This window comes from Anolis carolinensis, chromosome 4 (assembly GCF_035594765.1).
Source record: "Anolis carolinensis isolate JA03-04 chromosome 4, rAnoCar3.1.pri, whole genome shotgun sequence".
Lineage (NCBI taxonomy): Eukaryota > Metazoa > Chordata > Lepidosauria > Squamata > Dactyloidae > Anolis > Anolis carolinensis.
The window spans coordinates 163,114,609-163,130,419 of NC_085844.1; the positions used below are offsets into that span (position 1 = coordinate 163,114,609).

The 15,811-nt window shown below is 38.6% G+C and overlaps 1 protein-coding gene and 3 non-coding genes across 4 annotated transcripts; all 4 read right to left on the reverse strand.

The window, feature by feature from the left end:
• Positions 1-849: 849 nt before the first annotated feature.
• Positions 850-14,397, reverse strand: rabggtb (Rab geranylgeranyltransferase subunit beta). Its single transcript, XM_003223058.4, has 9 exons — positions 14,269-14,397; positions 11,609-11,716; positions 10,274-10,471; positions 9,481-9,586; positions 8,972-9,024; positions 5,561-5,671; positions 4,553-4,678; positions 2,944-3,093; positions 850-1,826 (listed from the first exon to the last, which is right to left on the reverse strand). The coding sequence occupies exons 1-9, from the start codon at positions 14,380-14,382 to the stop codon at positions 1,686-1,688; spliced, it is 1,107 nt and encodes a 368-aa protein (XP_003223106.2). The 5' UTR covers positions 14,383-14,397; the 3' UTR covers positions 850-1,685.
• Positions 9,218-9,300, reverse strand: LOC134299087 (small nucleolar RNA SNORD45). The gene has a single exon (XR_010006225.1). It is a non-coding gene; the product is annotated as a small nucleolar RNA SNORD45 (small nucleolar RNA).
• Positions 9,902-9,986, reverse strand: LOC134299086 (small nucleolar RNA SNORD45). Its single transcript, XR_010006224.1, has one exon. It is a non-coding gene; the product is annotated as a small nucleolar RNA SNORD45 (small nucleolar RNA).
• Positions 11,404-11,488, reverse strand: LOC134299085 (small nucleolar RNA SNORD45). The gene has a single exon (XR_010006223.1). It is a non-coding gene; the product is annotated as a small nucleolar RNA SNORD45 (small nucleolar RNA).
• Positions 14,398-15,811: the final 1,414 nt, after the last annotated feature.

Genomic DNA, 15,811 nt, shown 5'->3' on the forward strand with positions numbered 1-15,811 from the left:
GTCTTCTTTTGTGGCAATGCCACATCACTCCTATATTGTAGTTTTTAACTACAACTGTAGTCAAAAGCATCAAGGTTGTCTAATCCTGCTGTCAGCATTTAGAACATAATCACATTAGCCATATTTGAAGCGCAGCACTCTCATAGGACTCCAATCAACTAAGGATTCAAGCTACAGAAACTCAAAACTAAATGTAGTGTAATCAAATAATGTTTGTAAGTTGAAACAGCCATACTATATGGGGCAAGGTATTTTAAGCAAACACCTGCATGTTTTCTTCAGTAATATACTTTTTCTCAATTTCTTTTTAAGCCCATTCATTTTTACATGTTGATGAGATACAATGCAGATTATATTTTCTAATTATCAGCATGTTTGATTTTCAATCAGCTAAAATGATTAAATTAGGAACTTTTAACATAAATTTTCAATTAGATACACTAGCAAATTAGAAAAACAATCAGAAGTTCGATGATCAAATGTCCACAGCAACATCCAGGCGCTTAATTACCTTCGTCTGTATTATGTGCATCTTCAAGTTTAGCAAACTGACTCGCATTGTGCAAGCATACATATTGACCTCCATATGTAACTCTACAATCATATCCAAGAATGTTATTTTTTCTTCTTGTTTCTAAGCATTAAGTTTGCAAAAACAGACTTAAGACACAAACAAATCTGAACGAAGTCACAAGTGCAGTATTTTGTTTAGAAAGTACCCACAATCCCAGATCCAGCATGCAATACCCTTAAATTTAGCTAGAAACTATATCATTCAAAGGTGTCATTTTTCATGTTAACAAAACACAAATTACGCAATTTCTTACACCTCCAATAGACTATAGACAATTTAAGCATTTACAATTTCCTTTAATTTATTTCAAGCAGAATCCCATTTTATATTTAAGATCTCAGTTAAGTTATAAATGCACAAATGTGACAAATGTGAAATGGAGGCACTTCTAGTGTTCCAGCAAAAGCAGATAATTCATCCTATAGAAAACAATTTTGTTCTATAGCTTTATTTTAGACTGTACAACTAGTGTTAAGTGCTACTAAAATTGGGATTCATCAGTTACAATAAATACCTTAAATCAAAGGAACAAACTGAGGAATTAAGCAAGGCCATTGGTTTAAATCAAGAGACATCAAGAATGCAATTATAACCTTCATTAAAGTATGCCACTAGTAACATAAAATTTCTACCTTCATGTAGTACAAGAAAATGTGATTGAAACTGGATAAAAAACTATAGATCATAAACAAAAACTCAAGTGCATAAAGTGTCACTGGCAAAAACAAGTAATTTTTTCCCAATACAAAGTGTTGAGGACAATTCATTGCTCAGTACATGCTAAGACCAAGAAGAGCAAATGATTGTGTCATAAATAGAAAGTCACAATTCAAGTATTCATCTACTGTGCCTAATAGTGTTTTGATGGAACATGACTGGAGCCTAGCCAAGAGGCAGACATATTTATAAAGACAATTTAAATGTGTTATATACATCTGTTATTGAAAACCTCAAGCACATGTAACAATGTTTATTTACTTTGGATACACTCCACATATAAATTCATAGCGCTTACAGTAAAGTGGTGATTTATCATGTAAACACATTTAGAAATGTCTTCTGATGGAAAAATTGAAAGCAGCCATTACGGGAAGGTTGTACATATTAACACCTAGCTCACAAGTTCTGGTTGTACATTTACTCTTCGAAGGATCTCTTCAGGCATACAAAACACAGGATTTACTGGCTTGATTTGTTCTTCTCCCAATAATGATAGTCCAGCAATTCCAAACAAGGTGTGAAATGGATCCACCTAAAACACATCAAAACATACATTATTAAAAAGTATTAGCACTGGATTCACATGCAATTATATTTTTAAATGATTAATGGATATTAAAGACATCTGGGGATTCTAATTTAGCAAAGGTCCCCAACAGAGATTTTTCTCGATATTTTCACAATTCAGAATCCAACTGAACATAGAAGCTACAGAAAAAACAAACTGATTAGTCAAGAAACATCACATAAACCAGTTACAGAAATATCTAAATACTGTATATACTAGAGTACAGGTCTAGTTTTCCAGCCCTTTTTTTAGGGCTGAAAAAGCTCCCCATAGCTTCTACTCGAGTGAGGGTCCTGGCCATCTTCTATTCAGGTCAGCTTATACTTGAGTATATAGGTATTCGGAGTTGGACACTCTTATCTTATTAAAGTCTTAAATTAGTTTTATATAAATATTAAAAAAACATTTGACCTACTGATGCCTCATATAATGCAATTTTATTAATATCTATTTTATTTTTAAAATTGACCCGTAGCTGCTGCATTTCCCACCCTCGTCTTATACTCGAGTCAATACGTTTTCCCAGTTTTTGTGATAAAATTAGGTGCTTTGGCTTATATTCAGGACGGCTTATACTCGAGTATATACGGTAGTTTTATTTCACAGAGCTGACAAACATTTAAAAACATGTAAGTAGGCTAGATGGCAGTAGAGACCCAGAAAAAGTACCCCTCTACTTTGGCAAAATGCTTACAGCCAGAATCGTGAGAAAGCCAATTCATGATTCTTACAATGGAGTAATCAGTTTCCTCTCCAGTGGCAAGCTTTAATTTAATTCTTAATTCTTTAACCTTAAATGTAGTGAAACAAGGTCATCAAGATGATGACAGAAAAGGCAAAATGACGCAGCCCTTTGGATTTTGAACAGTGTGTTCCAGTTTCTGAATGTATGTTACTAGCTATATCCATATGTTTCTAGCACTGCGTGGATTCCTGAACCAATCACACATACATTTGGGTACCACCTGGTCCTAGAACTGGTCAGTTTGGTGACGAAATCAGGAGATTTACTTCAGGTCATATTTTAGAGTAAAAACTACCTGTAAGGGAATACAACTATCCTTGAGGTAGATAAGCTTACCATATCTCCTGGCCTGTCAGCAAATCCTCCAGTCTCCTCATCCTGACAGGCCAAAATAAAGCTGCACAATTTCTCTCTGTCAATCCAATGCAACCTGCCAATTATCTTCAAAGATGCCAGCACCCACCAGGAATAGCATACATCTGGCAACTGATAAAAAATGAAGTATGTCAGAGCATTGCAATAACAAAGGAAAGTTACATCAGAAACTAATACTGCATGCAAATATGTGTAAACATTATGTATTTTGAACAGAATTTAAGGCTATTCTGTATCATTGAGGAAGACTGTTTTTCTCTCACTCAACAAAATTTTAATTTAAAAAAATGAAATACCAAACTTTAATTTCCCTAAATTTTCTTACCTAATTTTTTAATCATTTTTTTCCCATATTCTTACCCACATTTACATTAACAAATTTTGTGAAACATATCAATGGACTTGGCTTATAATATCTAGTTAAATGGGCTGTCACAATGGACTAAACATATCCTGTATGTAGGATTCAGTAGAGTCTCGCTTATCCAACGTTCTGGATTATCCAACAAAGTTGGCCTCCCGCCCAGATCCAAAGTTGTTTCTCTAGGCAGCAAGGATTGAACTTTTTATGGATTTAACTTCCAACAATGTTTTTATTGTAAGTTTATATTATGCAATTCTACCTTTATTTGTAGTCAATATTTAGTAGTCAACGTTTTTGTAGTCAGTATTTTCAATACACTGCAATGCTTTGGTGCTACATTCGTAAATACAGTAATTATTACACAACGTTACCGTGTGTTGAACTGCTTTCTCTGTCAATTTGTTGTAAAACATGATGTTTTGGTGCTTAATTTGTAAAATCATAACATAATTTGACATTTAATAGGCTTTTCCTTAATCCCTCATTTTTATCCAACATTTTTGCTTATCCAACGTTCTGCCGGCCCGTTTATGTTGGATAGACGAAACTCTACTGTACATTTAAATCAATTTAAAATTAAGATTCTGTTATATCTCTTAAGTGAAAAATACTTTTAAATTTAATCCATGGGTATAACTATATACTCTGAAGCACTGCTGTGACATGCTTTTTGAATGTTTCCCCCATCAACTTACTTTCAATACTGCTCTCTGTACTAATACACTCAACACAAGCTGGATCTACTCTTTGAAGGGTTTCAACATTATGACAAGATATCCAGCTCTGAATCTCATAATACACGTGAATTCTTTTTTGTCTGTTGCAATTAAATACTGGCTAAATACTGAGATTTGAACTGTCAAGAGAAAAATGTTTTGTAGAATATGAGTACAGTTGAACAAGTTGAAGAGTGAAATTCAGATAACTCATGAGCAGAGCTACATACAACAATGTTGTAGATCAGAAAGAAAACTAACAATTCATCCTTCCCATCTTTGGAAAGTATCTAGGGAAGTTATAGGCAGCTTGATAATGAAAGAATTTCCTATAAATTCTGCTAGAAGGAGGAACCTGTGTGTTCGTAAAAATGATGTCTGGATCCCATCCAAGTATTACTACACTGTTTACCAATTCAGATTCTAGCATACCTTCCTTGTCTACCCACTCCCCAGCCCCATACTTTAAATACAAAAAGTAACTCCATACCTTCTCTGGCCTTCCATTTAGCCCTCCAGATGGTAACTGACGTTCACAAAGCCACCAGCCTAGTAGATCAGCATTAATTTGATGCAGCTGGCCAGTTATGGCCAGAAATCCTGTGCAACAATAGATCTAAAATTACAGATATAAAGTTCATGTCTATTTATCAAAATAACAGTTCGGGTAAAACAAAGGAAGATTACAGTCAAAGATCACAAGGACATATTGAAAGCTTTAAGCAACAAATATGTATTTTCATTAATATCTGAAAAACCTAATTTTGCATGGGAGCTTTGGTATAGTGCTGTACCGGATCCTATTTTGACTACGACAAGTTTTTCGGATCCCTAGCCAACTTTTTCATTAGTCAATTAAAAAATTATGTTTTAGCCATTTCTCAAGCTAAAACACTCTACTAGAATACCGGGCCTCCAAAAATATTTCCATTTAATCATAATTGATCTTTCATTTCTATTAATAACTGCAAGAAAAATGTACAACTGAACTTAGCAAGTAGTTTATTTGTACACCCAGGTTTCAGATTCTAGTTCCTAGCTTCCCCATCCAAACTGATATTTAGCAATATGGAATACAAAACATCTGGTTACACTTTAAAGTGCCATGCTCTCTCCTATTTCTAAGTATATTTGGAAGAAAGGTTGCTTGCTCATCATACAGGGATCTAATGGAACTGCACATTTACAGACCGACACTTATACAGGCCACCAAATACACTCTGGAGGTCTGGGAAACATCTCAGAGTGGATTTTCATATGGCATGAAAAGATGTGGGTGAAAGACAGTTATGTTGTACAGATGCTCAAATCCCTGGAAAATGTTGGATTCAACCACATTTATGTAGAACTGGGATTTTAAAGTTAGGACTGAAATTTGTGGAGATGAAAAATGTTTTTTATGAAGTCAGAACTCAATTTGAAAAGTTTAGTATGTTAGTATCCACAAACATTTCTAAGACTATCTTGAAAACTTGGTTTGACATGATGCACTACATACCTGTCCTGCATGAGATTCAGATCCTGGTCTACAACCAAACCCTCCATCAAAGTTCATACAGGACAATACAAATGCTACTGCTTTGTCCACATCAATGGCATCCAGTTTGCCCTGAAAAACACAAAATCTTTACAATTACCATTCTTGTTATAATACAACAAAGAATCAATCCTAAACATAGTAGTAAATGCTCAGTTTAACTTTCAAGTATATATATTTTTAAAGATGATTAAATTGAGTTTATACATTTCCTCTTCAGTGCATGACAGATTAAATTGAGTCTATACACTTCCTTCTACACATACCGTCCACCCCGCGACCCAGCAGTCTCTCTGTCTGAGCTAGCAGAAGTGGTCTCCAATGCGGCCCTTGTCTCCCAACAACTGATAGTGTTGGGAGACTTTAACATTCATGCTGAGACCACATTGACAGGAGCAGCTCAGGATTTCATGGTTGCCATGACAACCATGGGGCTGTCTCAAATTATATCTGGGCCCACACATCAGGCAGGACACACCTTGGACCTTGTTTTTATTGTGGACGGTGGGACAGTCAGAGTGGAAGAGCAAAACATTCTTCCATTGTCATGGTCTGACCATCATCTGATCTGTTTAAGTATCGCCGTGTCTTCTAACCTCCGCAGGGGTGGTGGACCCATTAAGATGGTCCGCCCCAGGAGACTGATGGATCCGGATGGACTTCTGAGGTCTCTTGGGGATCTTCCTGCCTTGGAGACTGGCGATCCTGTCGATGCCCTGGCTGATCGCTATAATAGGGAGTTGGCAAGGGCACTGGACACGATCGCTCCCGAACGTCCTCTCTCGCTACGTAGAGCCACGTCGACTCCTTGGTTCACTGAGGAGCTGGCCGTGATGAAGCGTGCGCGGAGGGGACTAGAGTGCATCTGGAGGAAATCTCGGGATGTGTCTGACCAAGCACGGGCTAAAGCCGCTATTAGGGCTTACTCCGTGGCTTTGCGAGCAGCCAGGAAAGCTTTCACGACTGCCCGCATAGCGTCTGCGGCCAATAGGCCATCGGAGTTGTTCCGAGTTGTTGGGGAGCTCCTGCGGCCTCCTGAGGCACAGGGGCTTCCCAATGACTCGGCAACTAGGTGCAGCGATTTCGCTCACCATTTTGCAGGCAAAGTTGCTCAGATACGCCTTGAGCTAGACTCCAGTTTAATTGTAGTTCCAGAGGAGGTAACCGAGGTACCTGTCTGTTCGACCTCATGGGATTCTTTCCGGCTTGTTCTTCCTGATGACGTGGAGGGGATTCTTGGGTCTGTGAGGGCGACCACCTGCGCTCTGGATCCTTGCCCCTCCTGGTTGGTCAAGCTGGCCAAAGATGGGTTGTTGGATTGGTTTGTGACCATAATAAATGCCTCTTTGGTTCAGGGGTCAGTTCCATCCTGCTTTAAGCAGGCGGTAGTAAAACCACTATTAAAAAAGCCCTCGCTTGATCCATCTATTTGTAACAACTACAGACCAATTTCCAACCTCCCATTTTTGGGCAAGGTGCTGGAGCGGGTGGTTGCCAAGCAGCTCCAGGAGTTTCTCGATGACACTGATTTTCTGGACTGCTCGCAGTCTGGCTTCAGGCCTGGGCACAGTACCGAGACGGCTTTGGTCGCCTTGGTGGATGACCTCCGCAGGGAACTGGACAGGGGGAGTGTGACCCTGCTGGTTCTCTTGGACATCTCAGCGGCTTTCGATACCATCGACCATGGTATCCTTCTGGGGAGGCTCTCTGGGATGGGGCTTGGTGGCACTGTGCTGCAGTGGCTCCGGTCCTTCCTGGGGGGTCGTTCCCAGATGGTGAAGTTGGGGGACTCCTGCTCGGACCCCTGGCCATTGACCTGTGGGGTCCCGCAGGGGTCTATTCTATCCCCCATGCTATTCAACATCTACATGAAACCGCTGGGAGAGGTCATCCGGAGTTTTGGAGGGTGTTGCCATCTCTACGCAGATGACACGCAAATCCACTACTCCTTTCCATCTGTATCCAAGGAAGCCCCTCGGATGCTGAACCAGTGCCTGGCCGCTGTGGCGGACTGGATGAGGAGGAACAAGCTGAGGATCAATCCTGACAAGACAGAGGCCCTCCTGGTCAGTCGCGCGTCGGATCGGGGTATTGGGTGGCAACCTGTGCTGGACGGGGTTGCACTCCCCCTGAAATCACAGGTCCGCAGTTTGGGGGTCCTTCTGGACTCAGCGCTGACGCTTGAGGCTCAGGTGTCGGCGGTGGCCGGGAGGGCCTTCGCACAACTCAAACTTGTGCGCCAACTGCGACCATACCTCGTGAAGTCTGACTTGACCACGGTGGTGCATGCCTTAGTTACCTCTAGACTGGACTACTGTAATGCGCTCTACGTGGGGCTTCCCTTGAAGACGGCCCGGAAACTACAACTGGTTCAGCGCTCGGCGGCCAGATTAATTACAGGGGCGAGCTACAGGGAGAGATCTACTCCCCTGTTCAAGGAGCTCCACTGGCTGCCGTTCACCTTCCGGTCCCAATTCAAGGTGAATACCATCATTTATAAGGCCCTAAACGGTTTGGGACCCACCTACCTTCGTGACCGTATCTCCTATTATAAACCTGTTCGATCCCTCCGCTCATCCGGGGAGGCCCTTCTTTCGCCACTGCCTTTATCCCAGGCCCGTCTAGTGGGAACGAGAGAGAGGGCCTTTTCTGCTGTGGCCCCCCGACTGTGGAATTCATTGCCCTCTGAGATCAGGCAAGCCCCCACCTTATTGGCTTTTAAGAAAGATCTAAAAACATGGCTTTTTCGATGTGCCTTCGGGGAGTAAATGTTATATACCTTTGATTACTCCCCTTGGATTTTATTCTTTGGACTGTTTGGACTGTTCCATCTTATACCCCTGTTCTCTTTATTTATATGCCTCTCTCTCCCGAGTTTTTAATTAAATGTTCATGTGGCCCGCCCTGTCTGCTCTGATCTGTGTTGTAATGTATATGATTATTTTTGTACTATTATATTGTGTTATGATATATTGTTTTATTTTGTTATATTGTATGGTGTCTGGGCATGGCCCCATGTAAGCCGCCCCGAGTCCCCATTGGGGAGATGGTGGCGGGTTATAAATAAAGTTTTATTATTATTATTATTATTATTACCTTCTACTCATTTCATGACTCCTTTCTAAATATGGAATTAATTTGAAATACAGCACAGGAAAGAGTTTTCCTCCACCATACACTAGAAGATAAGCAGAAAATGCAACTAACATGCATTTTTATGACACAGTGAATGTGAATTTTATGAATGTGTATTGTAACACATTTGTCTTTTGATGAGAAGCCAGTGTTTTCCCTGGCTAATTTGAACTCTTCCTTTATCCACAATTTAAGTAGCTTTCTCAAAATCATATTGCTAGAGAACAAAGGACTTACCAGAAGGGCTAATGTTGCAACTGCACAAAAAGAAAACCTTGTATCTACTTCTCCTGCAAAAATAAAATAAAAGATAAACATTACAGTATGATTTTTCTCAATTCTTAGCACTATTTATATTTATATATATGTTAAGAATTTACATATTCTGATACAGCGAATTACATCGTTCAGAACTAGAATAGAATTTCTCAAAACTGCAAATATACCCTTACAAAAACCAAAGGCAAACATAAATATTGCTCTCAAATCTCAGAGTAATTCTAGAGCTAAAATTGTGATGTAACATCAACCTTAGTCAGATAAATATTAACAGCTCATCATAGATCTGAGAAGTGCAGAATTCATACAAAAATGTACATACCGGTAATATAATTAGGCCCCCTCTTTTGGAACATTTACATGTCTATTAAACAAGGAAAGCCACTAAGCAAGGTTATGAAGTATATCCTTTTTAATTCTTGATTTCAGAAATATAAATTGAATTATAAACATTATTTTAAAGTTACCCCATTTATCTCCAGCAAATGATCCATCCTCCTTTTGCAGCTTCTTCACATATTCTACAATCTTATTTACATCAACAACCTGGAGACTGTCATAAAGAGTTAGAATCTGCAAAATGAAATCAGTTAAATTATTTTTTTATAATCAAAAGATTCCACAGAAGTTGCCTAGAAAATTCCAAAACAGTTTCAAATATCAACTAAATATACTGTACTGCAATCATACCTGAAGTACAACTGCTGAAATCAGAAGGAATTCAATAATAATAATAATAATAATCTAATAATAATAATCTAATAAACTTTATTTCTAGACCACCCTCTTTTCACTAGAAGATATGTATTGGGGGGGGGGGGTCACTTTCCACACTCATTTTCTATAGATACTGAAAATTGTAAAAACAAGATATTCACAATAGCACCCCAGGTCTCAGAGTAATTCTAGAGCTAAGGATTGAAACTACATCAATTATAGTTTCAGATAAAAAATGCAGAATTCATCATTGACCCAAGGAAGTACAGCTCTTACTGGACTATATGAATGCAGCATGACATTTTAACCACGTATGCTAGAGAAACATCCTTGTAAACTCAAGTCTGTATATTATTGTAGAACTGTAATGAAGCCCAAGAAAGGCACTACTGTGGAGCAAACTGTCAATAAAGGTCCACTGAGTAAGAAAAAAACTTGCATTTGAAAGAAAAATATCTGATATTTAACACTTCTATGGCATATCATGTTAAAAGATTAGCTCAAACAAATCAATTCATTAAAATAAATTACATAGGTGTTTACCTGGACAGCACTAAGGGTATATAAAAGGTGAGGATCATGACCTATGCTGGCACTTATTCCCCCACATTCATGTTGACATGATTTAATAAATTCCAGAATTTCTTCTTTGCTCATACGATGCAGCTGTCCCATAAGATCCATTACTGTCAATCCCCAATAAACGCCACTCATTCTTAAATATTCTGACATACAGTATTCCTGAAAAATATAACATTTCAGTTCTTATAATAGGAAAAAGCATGCAATTATTTCAAAGATCTCCAAAACAGCAAATATATTCAATTTTTTTTATTAGCAAAGGTATTTTAAACAACTTTGATTTCACATACCTTTACTTTTATATTTATATTTAACTATAAAACAGCACCAGATGTATTTACTGCCAGGGAATTACTGTACTTGTTTACTTTAAAATACGTAAGTTTGGGAAAATATGTAAGTATGGGAGCCCCGGTGGCGAAGTGTGTTAAAGCACTGAGCTGCTGAACTTGCAGACCGAAAGGTCCCAGGTTCAAATCCCAGGAGCGGAGTGAATGCCCGCTGTTAGCTCCAGCTTCTGCCAACCTAGCAGTTTGAAAACATGCCAATGTGAGTAGATCAATAGGTACCGCTCCGGCGGGAAGGTAACGGCGCTCTATGCAGTCATGCTGGCCACATGACCTTGGAGGTATCTACGGACAACGCCGGCTCTTCGGCTTAGAAATGGAGATGAGCACCAACCCCCAGAGTCAGACATGACTGGACTTAACGTCAGGAGAAACCTTTACCTTTAAGTATAGGAAGATAAGTACACAAATGCTACAAAATTATATCTGCCAAAGAACTAACCTTTTAAAAAACCTTTAAACTGGATTTTCAAAATACACAGGGTGCAGATATAGCAAAACATGAAGTCCTAAAGAGCTTTTGAAACAAAGTGATATTTTTAAATGGGAATTGTTTCTAAGGTTTCAGTAGATTTCATTACTAAGTACTGTATTACTATTTTAAAATACATAAATTAGTGCTTGAGCCATGCTGATCAAAGTTAATATTCATTTATTTAACATCAGCCCTTCATCTTGAAATCAAATTATTTTTGAAGGACGAGAACCACATGGAGGTTGAATCCTCTTTACAGTTATGTTTCTTAGGCCTCAGTGTAATTCTAGAGCTAAAGAGCTAAATCTTCAGCTTTGGACTCAGATAATACATGCCAGTGTTACATCATTGACCTGTAAAACATCTGTAATTCATGGACTGATACATTTTTCTTTTACTCATCTTTTAAGTCATTCTATAAGCTATCTTAAGAGAAATAAAGGCAACTGAACGCACATTAAACATGATACTCACATAATCATCTTTCTTCGTTCCATAAGCAGCTATGTAGTCTGCATGCTTTTCTAAGAACAATGTAGCTGGTGCATCATTTTTTATTATGACATCTTTTTGTGGTGTTCCCTTAAAAATGTAATAATTAGATTATTTTTAAAAGCGGTTTTTTTATGTCACAAACAATCTAAAACAAATTTGGAAGGCAGCACCATGTATGCCTACTTAAAGCTTTTAGTCAATTTTGACTAAAATCCCACCTAGTGGAATTAAGTTTGAACTGATTCCTTGTAAGAGTTCTAGGATTGGAAAGAAGCCACATGTTGCTCACTCTCAATTAACTGAAGAAGTTTGAGAAGACAATTGAAGCAATTCTGCCACTCAAAGTGGTATGTGTTCGAAATGTTGTGTTACCTTACTGTACCAACTAAACTGTGTAACCAATTTAGTGGTTTCTTTCTACAGGGAAACTGCTGTAAGATTTTTGAGAGCAAACATTACAGAAGAGTTAGCTATTAAACAATGAAAATTGAAATATTTACTTGAATCAAATTTTGAATGTAGGTCTATTTTGTGGTCTTCAAAAATCTTCCTAGTTATCAATTTTTTAATGTTTAAAATGAACTGAGTACACAGCACTCCAGCAATCTTAAGTTTAGTTCAGCTGAGTCAGAACAAAAGAAAAGCACGTGGCTCCACATTGGAAGTGGATACGGGAAGACAGCACTACTTCATTAGAAAAGCTAGGAACTGGTACTTATTTCTAATATATTAGAAATAAAAGTATGCCAACCACATTTTTAAAAGGCTTTGTAAAGTACAAGCTGAATTTCTTGTACTTTGTAGTGATGACTGTATGTCAAGATATATGTTTTGTTTATTTTTATTCAACAGATAAAACATTAAAAAATAGAGAACGGCAATAAACATGCTTACAGTAGATGAGCAAATTTTGCATATATTTCCATAATTCACATTGATTATATGGGCCTACTCTACCCTGGACTAATAGTACTATGTAACAAAATTTGAATTTTTTTCTGTTTCTGGTTTGAAAGTGTGCTTTCCTGTTTAATTGTGTGACATTTACTTTGAAAGTAGTTACTATACTCCAAAAACTTTGTTTTGGGGCTACCAAACTATATTGAATTGGTTGAGACTGTGAGATGCTCATTGATAAACTATAGCAAAACGTGCTGCAGGATGACCCACAAGAATGAAGTTTTTGCAGTTTAATAAACCTTTCGATGTTTTTATGATAGATCTAATTAGGAAATGCCATTTATAATACCCAGGAACAAAAATAGTGTAACAAGGTGTAATCGAGAGTTCTAGCCTAATTTATGTAGGACTCTGCAAAAAAACAATTGTTTTTATACTATTTATCCCTTCAATTTAGGCTGGTTACAATCTACTCAGGGTCCTTATCCAATGAGAATTTAACACTTGTTCATTATATAGTTTCCTAAGTGGAGACAATAAATAGGTTGGGGCCCTGAAAATGTTTTTATGTGACTTACTCATTTCTATTTAATTCTGGGTTTCTGAATATATACACAAATATATACCCCCTCCCAGGAAATCCAAAACCTTTCTGGTCTGAAACATTTCTGATAAGGGCTACTCAACCTATATAGAAATAATATTGTATTGTAATAATACTAATTATTACATATAATTTTAATACTGTTGTAATATAACATATTAAATATACAACTTATAATATGGTACAATATATTATACAATACTTCTAGTATAATATACTGGTAGTGTATTACATATATTGTGCTATAATAATATAGTACAACATAATAATGTATAATAAAATAACAATTGTATATTATATATTACATGTAATATTACTAATAATATTGCAGTATAGTGGAATAGTACAATATAATACATAATACTAATATTGTGCTATGCTAATAATATAATATATACACACATATTAATGTAATACAAACTACTAATACAAATAAAATATTGTAATATAATACTAATATATTAAATATAATATTACTGATAACATATAATAATATATGATACTGTTTTATTTGTATATTTTAAGTTGTAATGTTTTTGATTATGCGTCTCCATATAGCGATTAAGCAGAATATAAATAAAAAATAATAAATATAAATAAATAAATAATAAAAATAAACCTGTATTTGGAGCAGGAGAATGGCGACTGCTGGCAATAGCTCGAGCCTGATGAGGAAGCCATGTCCGACACCCACGAGGCTCAGAGCGAGATGACGAAATTTAAAATAAAATAACTGCTCCCCACCTTGGACCGGATGAGGCGGGGCAGAAGTGGGCCACTGAGAAGGCTTTCACATCGACCTCGTGGTTCTCTCTCAGGCGCGAGCCTGCGCGCTCACGTGCCCCCCACCACGTAACTCTTTCCTGACTGGCAGCACGACTGACCTATCACTGCCCAGCTCCTGGCTACTCCTCCCCTCCCCCTAAGTCCACCAGGGTTTCACCAACCCAGTCTATTGGTTTCCGCCCCCCTTCGTATTTTCTCTACCCCCCACCCGAGACTCTCATAAAACCCATTTTGTCCGTTACACCAAAAAAGGCGGGGCGGGGGTTAGAATGAACAGGGCGCGAGGGGGGAGGGGTTACAAAAAAGGAAATCCACCCTGAAGCGAAAATAGACGCAAGCTGCTGCTTACCATGTTGGCACATCCGTTGCAACCAGCCCTCTGCGCCTGCGCGCGGACGTCGCGTGAAAGGGCGGGGCGCAAAGAAGGCACTTGTCCGCCTCCTGTGCACGAGGACCCCGTCATAGCTGTCCAGGTATCGCCTAAGATAAGTTAGTTCCTTCACTGAAATTTGGCTTCCCGGTTGTCTATCGCCTTTCGAGGACATCTCTTCGACTTTCAAAGAGTGTTTCCTTTATGGCCCAAGTAGTGAGACCTATACGCGAGTTGGGTTGCTGTGAGTTTTCCGGCTTGTGTGGCCATGTTCCAGAAACATTCTCTCCTGACGTTTCGCACACATCTATAGCAGGCATCCTCAGAGGTTGTGAGGTCTATTGGAAACGAGGCAACTGGGTTTATATATCTGTGGAATGATGTCCAGGGTGGGAGAAAGAACTCGTCTGTTAGAGGCAAGTGTGAATGTTGCAATTAATCACCCTGATTGGCATTGGAAAGCCTCGCAGCTTCAAAGCCTGGCTGATTCCTGCCTAGGGGGATCCTTTATTGGGAGGTGTTAGCTCCCGTTTTCAGAGTTCCGGACATGAAACAATCAGGGCCAGCTAACACCTCCCAAAAAAGGATTCCCCAGGCAGGGATCAGCCAGGCCTTGGAGATGAAAGGCTTTCCAATGCCAATCAAGGTGATTAATTGCAACATTCACACTTGCCTCCAACAGACAAGTTCTTTCTCTCACCCTGGACATCATTCCACAATTGCCTAGTTTCCAACAGACCTCACAATCTCTAAGGATGCCTGCCAAAGATGTGGGCGACACATCAGGAGAGAATGCTTCTGGAACAAGGCCATACAGCCCAGAAAACGCACAGCAACCTAGTGATTCCAGCCATGAAAGTCTTATATATGAGTTGCGACCTTTTTTCTACAGTAAACTAACATTTGGTTTTGGTTTTACTGGTTGATTGTGTTATACCAGTATGGAGTTATTGACACCAATAAATGGTAGATTTTTGAAATGAAAACTGAATACCCTGTCAAGCACTACACAGCATTTGCTCAATCTGGGATCACTGCTTGAACTCCTGTGTCCCTTGCTTCGCCCAATGCTCATAGGTTCCTCTGTAGGATTAATAGTCGACACTTTTAAGTGCCATGGCTCAATACAGTGGAATCGTGGGAGTTGTAGTTCAGTGAGGCACCAGAACTCTTAAGTGCTAAAGACCTTGTAAAACTACAACTCACAGGACCCCATAGCAGTCAAGTGGTTTCAAACTACATTAATTCTATAGTGACCCTATTGATCCACAGTAGTTAAAATTGTACCAAATTGCATTAATTGTACTGCATAAATGCACTTTCAGAGGGTGCAAGCATCCTACACTTAAACTTCAATAACTAAGATAGTGATTAATTACAACATTCACATTTGCCTCCAACCAGGCCTGTAGCGAGGGGGGGGGGGGGGGTTAGGGGTTCAACCCCCCCCCCCCCGAAATTTTTCAAGTTATAAAAAAAATCTCGTTTACTCATGAATTTTAACTGGTTAACCAAATCCCCA